Genomic DNA, 14,071 nt, shown 5'->3' on the forward strand with positions numbered 1-14,071 from the left:
TTGGTAAATTCTTGATATTTCCATAAATAACATAACTAAGAATCATATCCATTCGTTGTAGAAATATTCCAACATCAATTTTCATAACGATTTCATTGCAAGGAAATAAACAAATAAATAAGTAAGTCAAAATTTATTTTATTTATAAAAGCAGCGGAAAAATTTGTCCTTACAACGCAAAATCCATTGAAAACTATGTAAAAAGAAAATTTCTAACAACTCTATCATAACTATCTAAGCTCAAAATCTAATCTTCAAGTCCATGCGATCGAGATCCATCTCTTGTGATTAGATTCATCTTGCTCTCTTATCAAGCTTCCTTTCTTTTCACCGATCCTGCAAACACACTCAAATGCAATCTCATCACATCATGTATTGAGAATCAATGAATAGGAACTTAATGGAGTTAGATAGTGGATTCTTACCTAAAGTAGAGCCATACGTTCTGACTCTCCCATCTCTTAGATCTCTTAGGTAATTAGGGCAACTTCGTCTCCAATGCCCATTCTCTTGGCAATAAAAGCAAATTGTCTCTTTTGGAACAACACATGGAACTACTTCATACATCGCCTTTCTCTTATGATCAAACTTTTCGATCATTGCATGTCTTTCATTGCCATTTTCTATATCCATAGAGGTCTTGAAGGCAGATTCACCAATCAACTTTGCTTTTTCTATTGCGCCAAACCATTGTTGATTCAGCAACAATAAGCATATAGGTGATATCAATAAGGGTCACGTCGTGGTTCATCATATAGTACTCTCTTACGAACTCACTATACGAGTTAGGAAGTGACTGAAGAACCCATTCAACATCCATCGCTTCACGACAACGGATCCCATCAATCTTAACCTATCAATGTGTGACTTCATCCCTAAGACGTGTACACACACCGACTTGCCTTCTTTATGTTTACTTGCCAAAAAGGGCTTGAGTGATATTGAAGCTTTCAATTTTACAATCTTGTGGGTTAGGGAGAATAATTGGAGGAGGAGGAGGAAGTGAAGCATGATTTCTTGTTCCTCGATGGAATCGTGGAATATCATCTTCATGTGGAATGCTTGTTCCACGGGATTTGAGAAGACCATAGTTGTCGAACTTTGACATCTAGAAAACGGGAGAAAAACAAATTCAAGTTAGTTGATAGATTGAGTCCTTAGTAAATCACCCAAATGAAATACTAAGGCTAGAATCCAACACAATATTCTACAACTCGGGAGAGGGATGCCGTAACCCTAATTGCAGAATATTTGAAGGTAAGTGAATGACGATTCACTAATTTCCACCATGAAAAACGAAAAAGAAATTTAAGTTTTAAATCTATGAAAACTCCTAGATCCTTTGAGATTCATTGAACTTTCAATGACATGTTTAAATCTCGATACGCCCCTCTAGTTTGTGACTGGGATGCCGAGGATCACAAAGCGGGTGTGAATAACCATGCAAACTTACATGGTGCCCTCACATGTTACAATCACCTATTCGATGTGCCGGTAAACCACACACGCTCCACCGAACTATGAAAAACATTGAGTCACCCTTTAATACCTTTTCTTAGAACCATTTAGTGTGCCGGTAAACCACACACGCTTCACTAACGTCTTCACAAGGGCACAAAGTGTAATTTCATGGAATTGCATCAATTCACTTTTGCCTAAGTAACTAAGATTGGGAATTAGAAAAACATTTAGTTACTTTAGTAATTCATTATACTTATAATGGAAGGTTTCGTCCTATCCTACCCGTTCGGCTAACGACCCCCCACTAGTCAAGAGTGCGGTGGGTAAGAGTGGATACCCATTCAATCGCCATATTATAGGCAATTTCCTTAAACACCCCTTATAGACCAGCTTCGTGAATGAGGCATACTAACGGTAAGACTGACTTTTACTTATACATATATATAATGTTAGACCTTTAATGTTATATATAGTATAGGGCGCATTTTACACTTTTAAAATACTATGTGGTTAACTTTAACAATTACACTTTTAATTCAATTAAATGGTTAACCTAAACTTTTATGGATTTATTAAATGTCTTTTAATTATACTCCTTAATTAATTAATAAAACCATAAGGGTGTATTTGAACTTTTCAAAATATTACTAGGGTTTTTAGAATTTAACATTCCTAATTAACTTTTAATCAACTTTTAAATTCCAAAACTTGAGGGAAAGTTTTGAAACCTTTTTCAAAACATTAAGGTTTTAACTATTTAAATTTCAAAACTTCAAAACTTTTGGGTTCAAATTTAAACTATAAAACCTAAAGGGGAAAATATGAAACTTTTCATAACAACAAGGATCAAATAACAAATAATTTTAAATTAACATTTAAACACATAATTATGCATATTTGATTTATTTAATGATTTCTTGCAAAACAGTTTATCAATTTACTCAAAATAATTAATCAATTATCTTATAAGGAAACAATTATCTTATTAATTGATAAATATCTTCATTTAGATCAAAAATATAGTCAAATATATCATCTAATCGGATTAATATTGATCTAACATGATAAAGTAACTATCCATATGCAAAAACAGCAAGAAATCCCGAGATAAGCATTATCTGACGAGTTGACTCGTCGAGTCACCCTGGACTCGGCGAGTTCAGCTATGGACTCGGCGAGTCCAGCCTCTAAAACATCAAAAATCGAATTTTTTAGATATACAATGCATCAATACAATTGAAACCATCCTAGGCTCTGATACCACTGATGGGTTTTGGTCATAAGACATCCTATGTGCTCATACAAACCCTAATGCTTGGATCTAGGTTTCTCTATTGTACATGCTTTGAATCCAAGACTATAAACCCTAATTCTAGTATATGGAAATCGATATTAACATATAATTAGGTTTAAGATATTACCTTGATTGTTATGTAGCAATAATAATCCCAAATCTCCTTGATTTGACTTTGGAATGCTTAGAGTCACAAGTGTCACTCCTCTAATGGCTTACAAACACCAAGAGCAAATGGAGAAGGTATAAAGAGAGAGGAGAGAGGTTAGAATTCGTCCTTAGGACTTCTTGGGAAGGGATACACGAATTCATGAGCCTTAGGGTCTTTATATAGGTGTAGAGATAGGGTTTCAGTCATTATCCTTATCTGGTTGCTTATCCACAAAGCAACCCATAAGATAATCCTTGAATCCTTATCATAGTCGAATTCTAAGGCATTATCTCCTTAAATTCGTTCACCCTATATATAAGATAATCCTTACCTTATTTTGTAACTATCACATAATTACAAATCAGCCCCTCTAGTTTAATTAATTACACTTGATCACAAAATTAATTCCTAATTAATTATTGACCAATATTAATTAAACAAATATGATTTCTCCTTTAATATATTATTCTTATAACATATTAATAAATCATATTATCCTCTCTCTCTCTCTCTATATATATATATATATATATATATATATATATATATATATTTCTCCAATCAAGTTGCTTTGGTGAAGGCAACCCAAAAGGACCATGCACCATCGGGTCAAGTACATACCAAAATAGTTATGGACTTAGACACCAATCCAACAATTCCAAGCATTCCTACTTTATGATTTAGCCTTAGGAAGTGTTGGGTGGCATCAAAACACTCCTAAATGGAGTTTACGGTCTAAGGACCATTTCTCCATGAGTTTACTACCTTAAACTCCTAAGTTTGGTATTTGGCGGTTTCCAAGTCCTTAGCTCAAACATGGCACTAGTCTAGGTTAGATTCTAGCCATAAGGAACAACCATGGGTCATTTATGGGACATTTACACAACATTTGAGGTGTTTACGGTTTTGGGAGATCCCCAAACCGTAAACACATAAAAATATATGATTTTGGTGCTTTTTGTGTGATACACTCATCAAGGATGGATCTAGACAAGTCCCTAAGGCATTGTGCAGCATCTAGACACCCTAAAGCACCCTAAGGCACTATATTTGGTGTTTACGGTTTTGGGAGCCTCCCAAAACCGTGAACACCTTGTTCTTGGTGTTCTTGGGACTTTTCCTTGGTATAAACATGTATAGCTAGCTTAAAATGACTCTGGGATAGAAGTACTTACATTGTGGAAGCTTGAACTGAACTTTAAGTCCAAGAACACTAGTGTGTGTTCTTGGTGTTCTTGGTGTTTTGGAAAAACTAGTCAAAACACATAAATGAATGGATTAAAGGATGTACAGTCACTAGATTAAGTGATATACTAACTTGAAAGGGTTAGAACACTTACTAGTTTGAAGATCTAGAATAAAAACTTGGATGATACTTGAGAGGATATTTTGGAGTTTACTCTTTTGGTGTTTGGGGAGTAAACTCAATAATGACTAGTCTTGGGGAGTAAGCTCATACATAGGTATGAGTTCACGATTTTTGGGTGATTTTTCAACCAAAACATAAAAGTTTGGTCGAGAATTTCTAAGACGCGAGGTGTTTGCGGTTTTTAAAATTTAAAACCCGAGACGACACTTTCTTTCACCCGTTCGTTTAAAAATAATATTAAAATAATCAAACGAACCTTATATTTCTTGAAAATAAGAAATAATCACTTTAACTTATGATACAGAGTGGTTGACTTTTAGGGTTTGACCGAATGGAAATTTCGGGTTGTCACAATTATAATAAACATATCAAACAAAACGATGTAATATAATGAGTTTGGGTACCTAAGCTTATATACCTTTAAGGGTATATTCACTTTTCCATATATATATATATATATATATATATATATATATATATATATATATATATATATATATATATATATATATATATATATATATATATATATATATATAGGGTTAAGTTCAAATGAGAAAACTATTTAATGTGAGAACGTGAGAACACTACTTTATGTTACTATTCTACTATGAATTTAATATATATATTATGGTAGTAATTATAATATGAATATATTCAATTTTATATTGCTATTCTATTATAAAATATATATATATATATATATATATATATATATATATATATATATATATATATATATGTGTGTGTGTGTGTGTAGTAATTTAGTAAATTCTAATGTGAAGGTTAAATATGTGATTGTTCATATATTCGGTGATGAATAATATCATAAAGTTGTACATACAAAATTTTAATGTAAATATTAATGTGTGATTGTTTGTATATTTGTTGATGAATAATGTCATATCATTGTATATACAAATTTCATAGTAGAATAGTAACATAAAGTAGTGTTCTCACATTCTCACACTAAATAGTGTTCTCATTTGAACTTAACCCTATATATATATATATATATATATATATATATATATATATATATATATATATATATATATATATATATATATATATATATATAGTTAGGTTCATTTGAGACCACCTATATTTTGTGAGACCGTAAGACGCATTTTTTTAATTTTTTTTAATTTTTTTTAGTTAATTCATGTTCCGAAAATAATATTTAAAAAAAGATTTTTTTTGATTTTTCCATTTATTTTGCATTTTAAAATTATTTTTAGAATATGTGCAGTGTAATATTCTATTTAAAATATTTCACGTATTTTTCAAAAAAAATAGAATTTTTATTTATTTATTTTTTATTTTTTTTAGTTAATTCAAGTTCCGAAAATAATATTTAAAAAAAGAATTTTTAGATTTTTCCATTTATTTTGCATTTTAAAATTATTTTTTAGAATATATCAGTGTAATATTCTATTTAGAATATTTCACGTATTTTTCAAAAAAAAAAAACAGAATTTTTTTAATTTTTTAGTTAATTCAAGTTCCGAAAATAATATTTAAATTTTTTTTTTTGGATTTTTCCATTTATTTTGCATTTTAAAATTATTTTTAGATTTGGTCTCACGGTCTCACAAAATTAGAATGGTCTCAAATGAACCTGAACATATATATATATATATATATATATATATATATATATATATATATATATATATATATATATATATATATATATATATATATATAGAATAATTACATCAATTAATTTCGTGATTGAATTATGTTCCAATGAGTTTTGTTAATTATCACATACATAAGATTATATCCTTTAAATAAAACATCGTTTTTATAGCGTTACAAAACAAATTGAAAAATCTTATTCTACGATATTATTAGAGGATAATTATAATTACATGTATGCTTAACTAACCATCTTTTACTAATTCCTTCATTTAAATTTTATTTTTTAAAACTAATTAGATAATTAGCAGAAAAATATAATTATCTTATATGTAGAGTCTTGTCTAACATAATAATTATAAAATAAACGTAACTGTGAAGAAATTTTAGAAAAGGAAGAAAGCAAATATGGAAACAATATTTTTTGATGATGAGAGAAAGTAATAGAAATAATTAGTAAAAATATAAATGACAAAAAAGGAAAATGCTTTCAATATACATTCCACTCCCTTGGACTGGATAAGTTTGGATTTGACTTTTCCTAGTTTCAAATCAAACCTTTTCATTTCATGATTCTCAATTTAAATCGCGTTTTTTTTTTTATTAACAATATAAATCAATAATGGTAAATGATAACCTCAAAACATGATATAAAATCTTCAAAACACTAAAACAAACCCAATCTAAATAATTCTCAAAATATTTTAATAAAAAATTTACAAAAGTTATTGAAATAACATAGAAAGAAGAAATGTTTAATTTTAGCTTTAACTTGCCAAAACTCTCCTTTCCAATTTGAACTCACTTTCCAAAAACAATTAAAAATCATTTAATGGCAAAAATATTGTTTGAAAAAAGTAAAGATAGTGTGGGACCCACCTACAAGAAACCCCCCAATGTGGTAAAAAGAAGTAGAGAGAGAAAGAGAGTCATGCAGGCAATAGACTCTCATAAAATTGCCATGCAAGCTTGCCGTTTCCATATCTCTTCGCCATTTGGGGAAAACGCCTCTTTATCTTCCCCTCTCCCCCCACTCTCCCCAATTTTAGCAACTTACTCCATTCATCGAACAGGGTTTTAGAAGGTTTCTTTTTTTTCTCTATAATAATTTTATATATACACACAAATAGAGAGAGAAAAATCAGCGATTTTGGGGGAAAAGGCCAAATTCTTCTCTTCGTTGTTTGTCGTCCTCAATTGGGTGTTTGAAATTTTTGTGGGTTTTTTTTTCTGTATTCGATCGAACATGGGTAGAGGGAAAATTGAAATCAAGAAGATTGAGAATGTAAGCACGAGACAAGTGACGTTTTCGAAGAGACGTGCTGGTTTGCTTAAGAAAGCTCATGAACTTTCCGTGCTTTGCGATGCTGAAGTTGCTATTATCGTCTTCTCAAATACAGGTCGACTTTACGAGTTCTCCAGTTCTAGGTATTATTCAGAAACCATTGCATGTGTTTTCCGATTCGATTTTGAGTTCCGATTGATGTTTGTTTTGACTTCGCGTTGTATCCCTTTTGGGGGTTTTAAGTTGTTGCTTGATTTCTTGAACTGATTGAAGTTTTATTGTTGAATGGGGGGTTTTGATTGCATTCATCTTCCAATGCTTAGTTGTTTTTTTGGGGTTTTGACGCTTCAATTGAAGTTTTCAGTTTGCGATTTCTGTTTTTTTGGGGTTGAGAAAGTTCGATTCTTTGGTTTCTGAATCTGATGAATAGATCTATGTTTTTGCATGTAGTTAATTGTTCCTAGTTCTTGGATTTGTTTTTCTCAATCCACTGTTTCTAATCGAATGTATGTGAAATTGAACTTTCGATTTTACAAAATAAAATCAATTTTGGAATCCATTCACATGACTAAGATCTCCTCACAAAATCCATTTTTCCCCCAAAAAATGTTCTTAGGAATGTGCATTGTGTTGATTACCCTTAGTTCTAACTAAAATCATGTCGATGTACTCTTCTTTTTCCATTCATAAATTACTAACTTTATGGATTTTTTGATAGTGTAATTTATGTGGGGCAATCTAAATCTTGCTAATGTATATTTTCAAGAATTTGATATTGACTTTTAATTGTTGAATCATAAATTATTTTATGGTTAAATGTATGATGCCATTAAATATACCATCAAAAGAGTCACATTTTCTCTTTGGTTTGGCTAGTTTATATTTTCAAAATGGTTGCCTTATATTTACTCTTGTTTTAATATGTATCCATATCATTAATAACATCAATCTATTGAAAAAATCGTCCTAAAGATATCAAAATTCTAATCTTCAAAAGCTAAAATATCCTAAGCATTGACTTTTTATAACAAAATTAGATTCTTGTGTGGGATTAGAGAACAATACTTGAATTTATATATAACAAATTTTAATTTTATTTTTTAATTTTTTTTGCAGCATGCGAGGAATACTCGATCGATACAATAGGGCGACAGAACCATCTACATCACAACTACAAATTGAAATGGTACATTCATATTTTCCTCATTCATACCTAATTATAACCAATTTTGCAATGTATTTATTATAAAATTATTACAAAATGTCACATGCCATGTCATGTGAACTTTTTGCAACATGCATGTAAACTCATTCCTCCATCCCTTATAAAATTTAAGGAATCTTGGAACATGGGGGTTGCCTTTTTCATCTCTAGTATTGTTTTAGTACTAAAAGATTACAAACTCTCATTTTAATCCTATGTTTGTAAATACCCTTTGTTGATTTCATGTATTTCTTTATTTATCCATAGAGGCAAGAACAAGTCGAGCTTGAAGTTTTGAGAAATGAACTCACAAGACTCAGAAATGAAAACGCGTATGTACTTTTTTTTTTCTTCGATTTATATGCTAATTGTTTAATCTTAATCTTCTCAAAACCGTATCTAGTTTGATACGTTTCGATTATGACATGCAATGATTATTCATTGTTTACATATAATATAAAAAAAGGTTCACGGTCATAAAGTAGCAGTTTACTTTTTCATCTGTCCCACTTACCGCGTATCAAAAAAGTTTGATAGGAGGTGAGACAGAAGAAAATGTAAGTTGTTATTTACAATTTTAACCTTCAAAGATTTTAACCGGTCAACTTGACTTGAAAAGTATTTTGAAAGTACATTGCTATTCTAGAACCTCATTTTGTTATTTTATTCATTAAATGTTTTGATTTTGATTTTTGTTTTGGTGTAGGCGGTTGATGGGCAATAATCTTGGAGGCACAAACGTACAAGAACTAATTCAATTAGAACATCAACTAAGTAATGCCATAACATCGGTTAGAGAAAAGAAGGTTTTTATCTCTATTTCAAAAATCCCCAAAACAACTACAAATAAAGCATGAGTTATACAAACCTTTATAGAGTTGTAACTAATATAGTAAATGTTGTTTTTCAGAATGCTTTGGTGTTTGAGGAGATGGAGCATTTAAAACATCAGGTAACTTTTTTAATTTTATCAAATGTTGTATAGATAATAAATTTTAAAACTTATTTAACAAAATGTTTCTTTGATTAATTTGTTCATCTGTTAAGTCCATTAAGTAAAAAAAAAAACAACTCATTGTTCTTTTTATGATATGTTTTTGTTAGGAGAGAGAGCTTGGTTACGAAAATGAGGTTCTTCGTGGAGAAGTAATTGATTAATCCCAATATTCATCAACACAACACCGGTCTTTATTTATTATTTTCTATTTTAATTTTCGTTTTTAATGTTTAGTAATTTTTCACCAAATGTGTTGTAGATTGATAAATTGAGGCGATTTATCCCGTTAGCTTTACCGTCCACTCAACCAACGTTCCTGGAACAGACACCTGTGGCTGCACCGAGTAGCAGCGCGGGTATCTCGAAACATGACAGGGTTAGTCCGGATACTGTCTGCTACTATGGATCTGACAACACTGACTCTGAAACTGCACTTCAATTGAGGTATTCAAAAGAGAAAAAATACTAAAAAACTCTTGTACGTTTTATTATTTTAATGATTTGGTCAATTAACTTCTTTTGTAGAGATTAAATTTTTACATTTTTATTCATCTTTAAAAAACCGTTTCTTGTTACATGTTCCCAAAACGGGCATAATACCGATAACACACAACATATTTTCATTATGTATTTAATCATTAAACTTTTTTTTTTTTTTTTTTTTTTTTTTTTTTTTACGTCATGCCTTTTTGTATTTTGACTGAATATCAAAACTGGGTAATCAGAAAAAAAAAAAAATCGCTAAATGCAAGAAATATCTATAGTATCTTCTTTAATTTGTGTATTAAGCATTCAACTATCGTTTTCTTCTATTACATCATTATACTTTCAATTTTTTTACTCTAAAATTGAAAAATGTATCCAAGACAACAATTTGTTTTCAACTTCTTTCTTTATTACCACTTTATAAGTTGAAAATTCTACATTTGTAATGTATTTGGATTTTCGATGACATTGCTATATAACTTGACAAAAATTTCAAAATACAATATTTTGTTACATAGAAACGAAAGTAAATTGAATTGAAACAATAATAAAATAAATAAATAAAAGTACATTGCTAGGTCAAAATAAGTATATAAAGGTTTAATCATTATAAAAATAAGAAAGTATATTTTTTTGTTACGTTTTTATACTTATGTGAATCAGTATGATATCATTGTCTTGATTTTTGGTATTTAGGCCACCTTGTAGTGATCACTCAAAAACGAAGGAATCAACGTTGACAAAGAGGGAAAGTAATTCGAGTAGTTGTCGAAGCGATGAAATGGAACAATGATCATGGAAATCTTTCGATGCCGATTGTAAAATGTGGATTTCCGATTTTACCCTTTTTATTCCGACATTCATCCTGGGATATTGTCATTTTCGACTTTTGCGAGAACTTTATGTATTATGTCACAAAAGTTTGGTCGGCGATTGTTAGGTTTTGAGTTTATGAAAATAGAAACGATGTTATTAGGATAAAGATTATGTTTGGGGATCTTTTTAGTTTGATGGGGAATTAAATGATGAATTAATTGAATAGAAATTGTAATGAACTTTAATTCCAAATCTTATTCTATAAGAGGGTTATTAATTTTAAACATTAAAGAGTTCATTTTTAATAAAGTCAGAGACACTATATAATATAATCCGAAACTTTTATAGTAAATAGATTTAAAAAAAAATTATAATCTGAACAAATTAAAATAATGAAAAGTATAACAAAAATAGTATTTCTTTAGTTATTTTAAACATAATGGTTAATGATATATTTTATTGAAACCTTTTTGTTATTGTAAAAACTACACAAATCTAAATCCTCTCTAATAAAAGAAGGTTTTTTTGCTGCATGTTTAAATATAATGGTTAATGATATAATACACAAATCTAAATCGTCTCTAATGAATTCAGATATTTGTATTTTGTGATTTTTTTTAAAATAAATAATAGAGTAAATTACACGAATGGTCCCTATGGTTTAGGGTAATTTGCGTATTTGGTCCCTAACTTATTTTTTTAACTCGGAAGGTCCCTACTGTTTGATTTTGTTACGCGGTTGGTCCCTATCTTACCTAAAAAGACTATTATACCCTTGATTTTTTTAATTTATCTAAATAAACACACCCCTAATCCTACCCCCTCACCTTACCTCACCTACCCCATCATTTTTTTCTCTTTAAATAATAGTCTTTTTAGATAAGACAGGGACCAAACGTGTAACAAAAATAAACATTAGGGACCAAACGTATAACAAAAACAAACCATAGGGACCTTCCGAGTTAAAAAAATAAGTTAGGGACCAAGCATGCAAATTACCTCAAACCATAGGGACCATTCGTGTAATTTACTCTAAATAATATCCGCATATTATTTTATTTTTTATTTATTTTTATTTTTTTTAATTCTAAAATTAAAAACCACGTAATTTTATACTTATATATATATATATATATATATATATATATATATATATATATATATATATATATATATATATATATATATATATATATATAAACTAGTAAATGTAATAAATATTATAATAAATTGCAATTAATATGATTCTTCATTTCTTATTTCAAAATTTTATTTTTAAAAATACTTATTATTTACATTTTAATATTTTTTTTGTCAACCCGTGTAATACATGGGTTTTACACCGTGAATTATATTGCATGAAAAACATCGACCGACTAAGAACATAAAAGACTTCATTGGACAAACAATTTTATTTTTATTTATTTAATTTTTTCAATAAGAAACACTATCTTACGTCTTTTAAAATAATTATTAGCAAGTTTCAAGTTATGCAAATATATATTACAATAAAACCAATACTATATATATATATATATATATATATATATATATATATATATATATATATATATATATATATATATATATATATATATATATATATATATATATATATATATATATATATATGTCTACACCATATAGTTGGCATTGCGTATAAGATATCATCCAGACGATATATATATATGCGTAGATTTATACAACTTTGTAAAGGTTTAATATAATAGAATAAGAGAAATTAATAACAATATATTTATCAGCAATTGTATTAGATTCATAAAGTGATTTACATGGTAAGGTAGATATACATACAACTAGGATAACTAAAGAATTATTCAAATCTATATAATCTATACAGTTAGTAATAATATTTTTGTAAATGTTAATTCTATGTTACATATGTTGTAGAGATTCGCAATGATATTGAAAAAAAAAAAAAATTAAAAATTGACCGTAGTCATTTTTTAAGATTGATTACCGACTCACCATTTGAAAAGATAAATTTGATTAGGTGTTATCTACTTTTTATTGTCATTTCGGTTTTACAAAAATATAAGTTGATTATAATTGCAGGTTACACCCAAAACGTAGATAACACCTACCAAAAATATTTATTTTTTATTGTCATTTTGTTTTTAATAGTATATTTTTCAAAATATACTAGATTGGTAAATACGTTTTTCAATAACCCCAAATGTAGATAACACCTAACAAAATGCTCAAGAGAAATCTAATTGCAGGTTACATCCAAAAACGTTGGTTCTGTTGTTGATGTCCTCGACTAGAGGAAAAAAATGGTTTTTTGTTTTTTCAAAAACAACAATATTATAATAAAATTTAAAATAATACTAATTTGGTAAATATTTTAGAAACAACACTAATTTAATAAATATATATATTTTTAAATAACACTAGTTTGGTCGATTACTCTATAAAATAGCATATCTATTTTAATTTGTTTCAGTTTAATCACTTTTTGTTATATTTTCCAAATTTATCTCAGCCAGGCCATTTAAACGCTAAATTAGTTTGATTTATTTTTTTGAGATATAGATTAAACTAAGCATCCGAAACGAGTTAATTAACAAAAATATTTTTTATATCGTAAAATAGGAAAAAACAACAATTTTTTTTAAAGTGCTTTATTTTTTAGTATTCTGTCATTCGGTGAGTATTCCAAGGTTGATAAAATATGACGTAAAGCTACTCTGAAATTTAATTTGGTACATTCCGGATTAACATTAGTACATTCCAAAATACAGTATGTGGTATTATAGAAAGCCATTTTAGAACTACTAAGATAAGCATATGTATATCATTTATTGGTACTAAGATAAGCATTTGTATATCATTTATTGGTCCATTTTGTAGAGATTATTTTAGAAATTGTTTAGAGCATTTTGTCATCTATATTAATATTAGTGAAAATGAGTATATGTAATTAATTTGTTAGAATATGTTTGTAGTAGAGAAAAATGAAATCGAATAAATTGACTTATGCATTATATATATCCATGAGCGACTCAACCATTTTAAGGGGGATCTTTTTAGTTTGATGGGGAATTAAATGATGAATTAATTGAATAGAAATTGTAATGAACTTTAATTCCAAATCTTATTCTATAAGAGGGTTATTAATTTTAAACATTAAAGAGTTCATTTTTAATAAAGTCAGAGACACTATATAATATAACCCGAAACTTTTATAATAAATAGATTTAAAAAAAAATTATAATCTGAACAAATTAAAATAATGAAAAGTATAACAAAAATAGTATTTCTTTAGTTATTTTAAACATAATGGTTAATGATATATTTTATTGAAACCTTTTTGTTATTGTAAAAACTACACAAATCTAAA

The 14,071-nt window shown here is 28.3% G+C and overlaps 1 protein-coding gene across 1 annotated transcript; it reads left to right on the plus strand.

Moving 5' to 3' along the window:
• The first annotated feature begins 6,925 nt into the window (after positions 1 to 6,925).
• Positions 6,926 to 10,921, plus strand: LOC145000592 (agamous-like MADS-box protein AGL11). The gene is made up of 8 exons (XM_078959849.1): positions 6,926 to 7,347; positions 8,321 to 8,390; positions 8,676 to 8,740; positions 9,115 to 9,214; positions 9,319 to 9,360; positions 9,513 to 9,554; positions 9,665 to 9,849; positions 10,588 to 10,921. The coding sequence occupies exons 1-8, from the start codon at positions 7,166 to 7,168 to the stop codon at positions 10,682 to 10,684; spliced, it is 783 nt and encodes a 260-aa protein (XP_078815975.1). The 5' UTR covers positions 6,926 to 7,165; the 3' UTR covers positions 10,685 to 10,921.
• The last annotated feature ends 3,150 nt before the right edge of the window (positions 10,922 to 14,071 follow it).

The sequence above is a fragment of the Lactuca saligna genome, chromosome 1 (assembly GCF_052625555.1).
Source record: "Lactuca saligna cultivar CGN05327 chromosome 1, ASM5262555v1, whole genome shotgun sequence".
Lineage (NCBI taxonomy): Eukaryota > Viridiplantae > Streptophyta > Magnoliopsida > Asterales > Asteraceae > Lactuca > Lactuca saligna.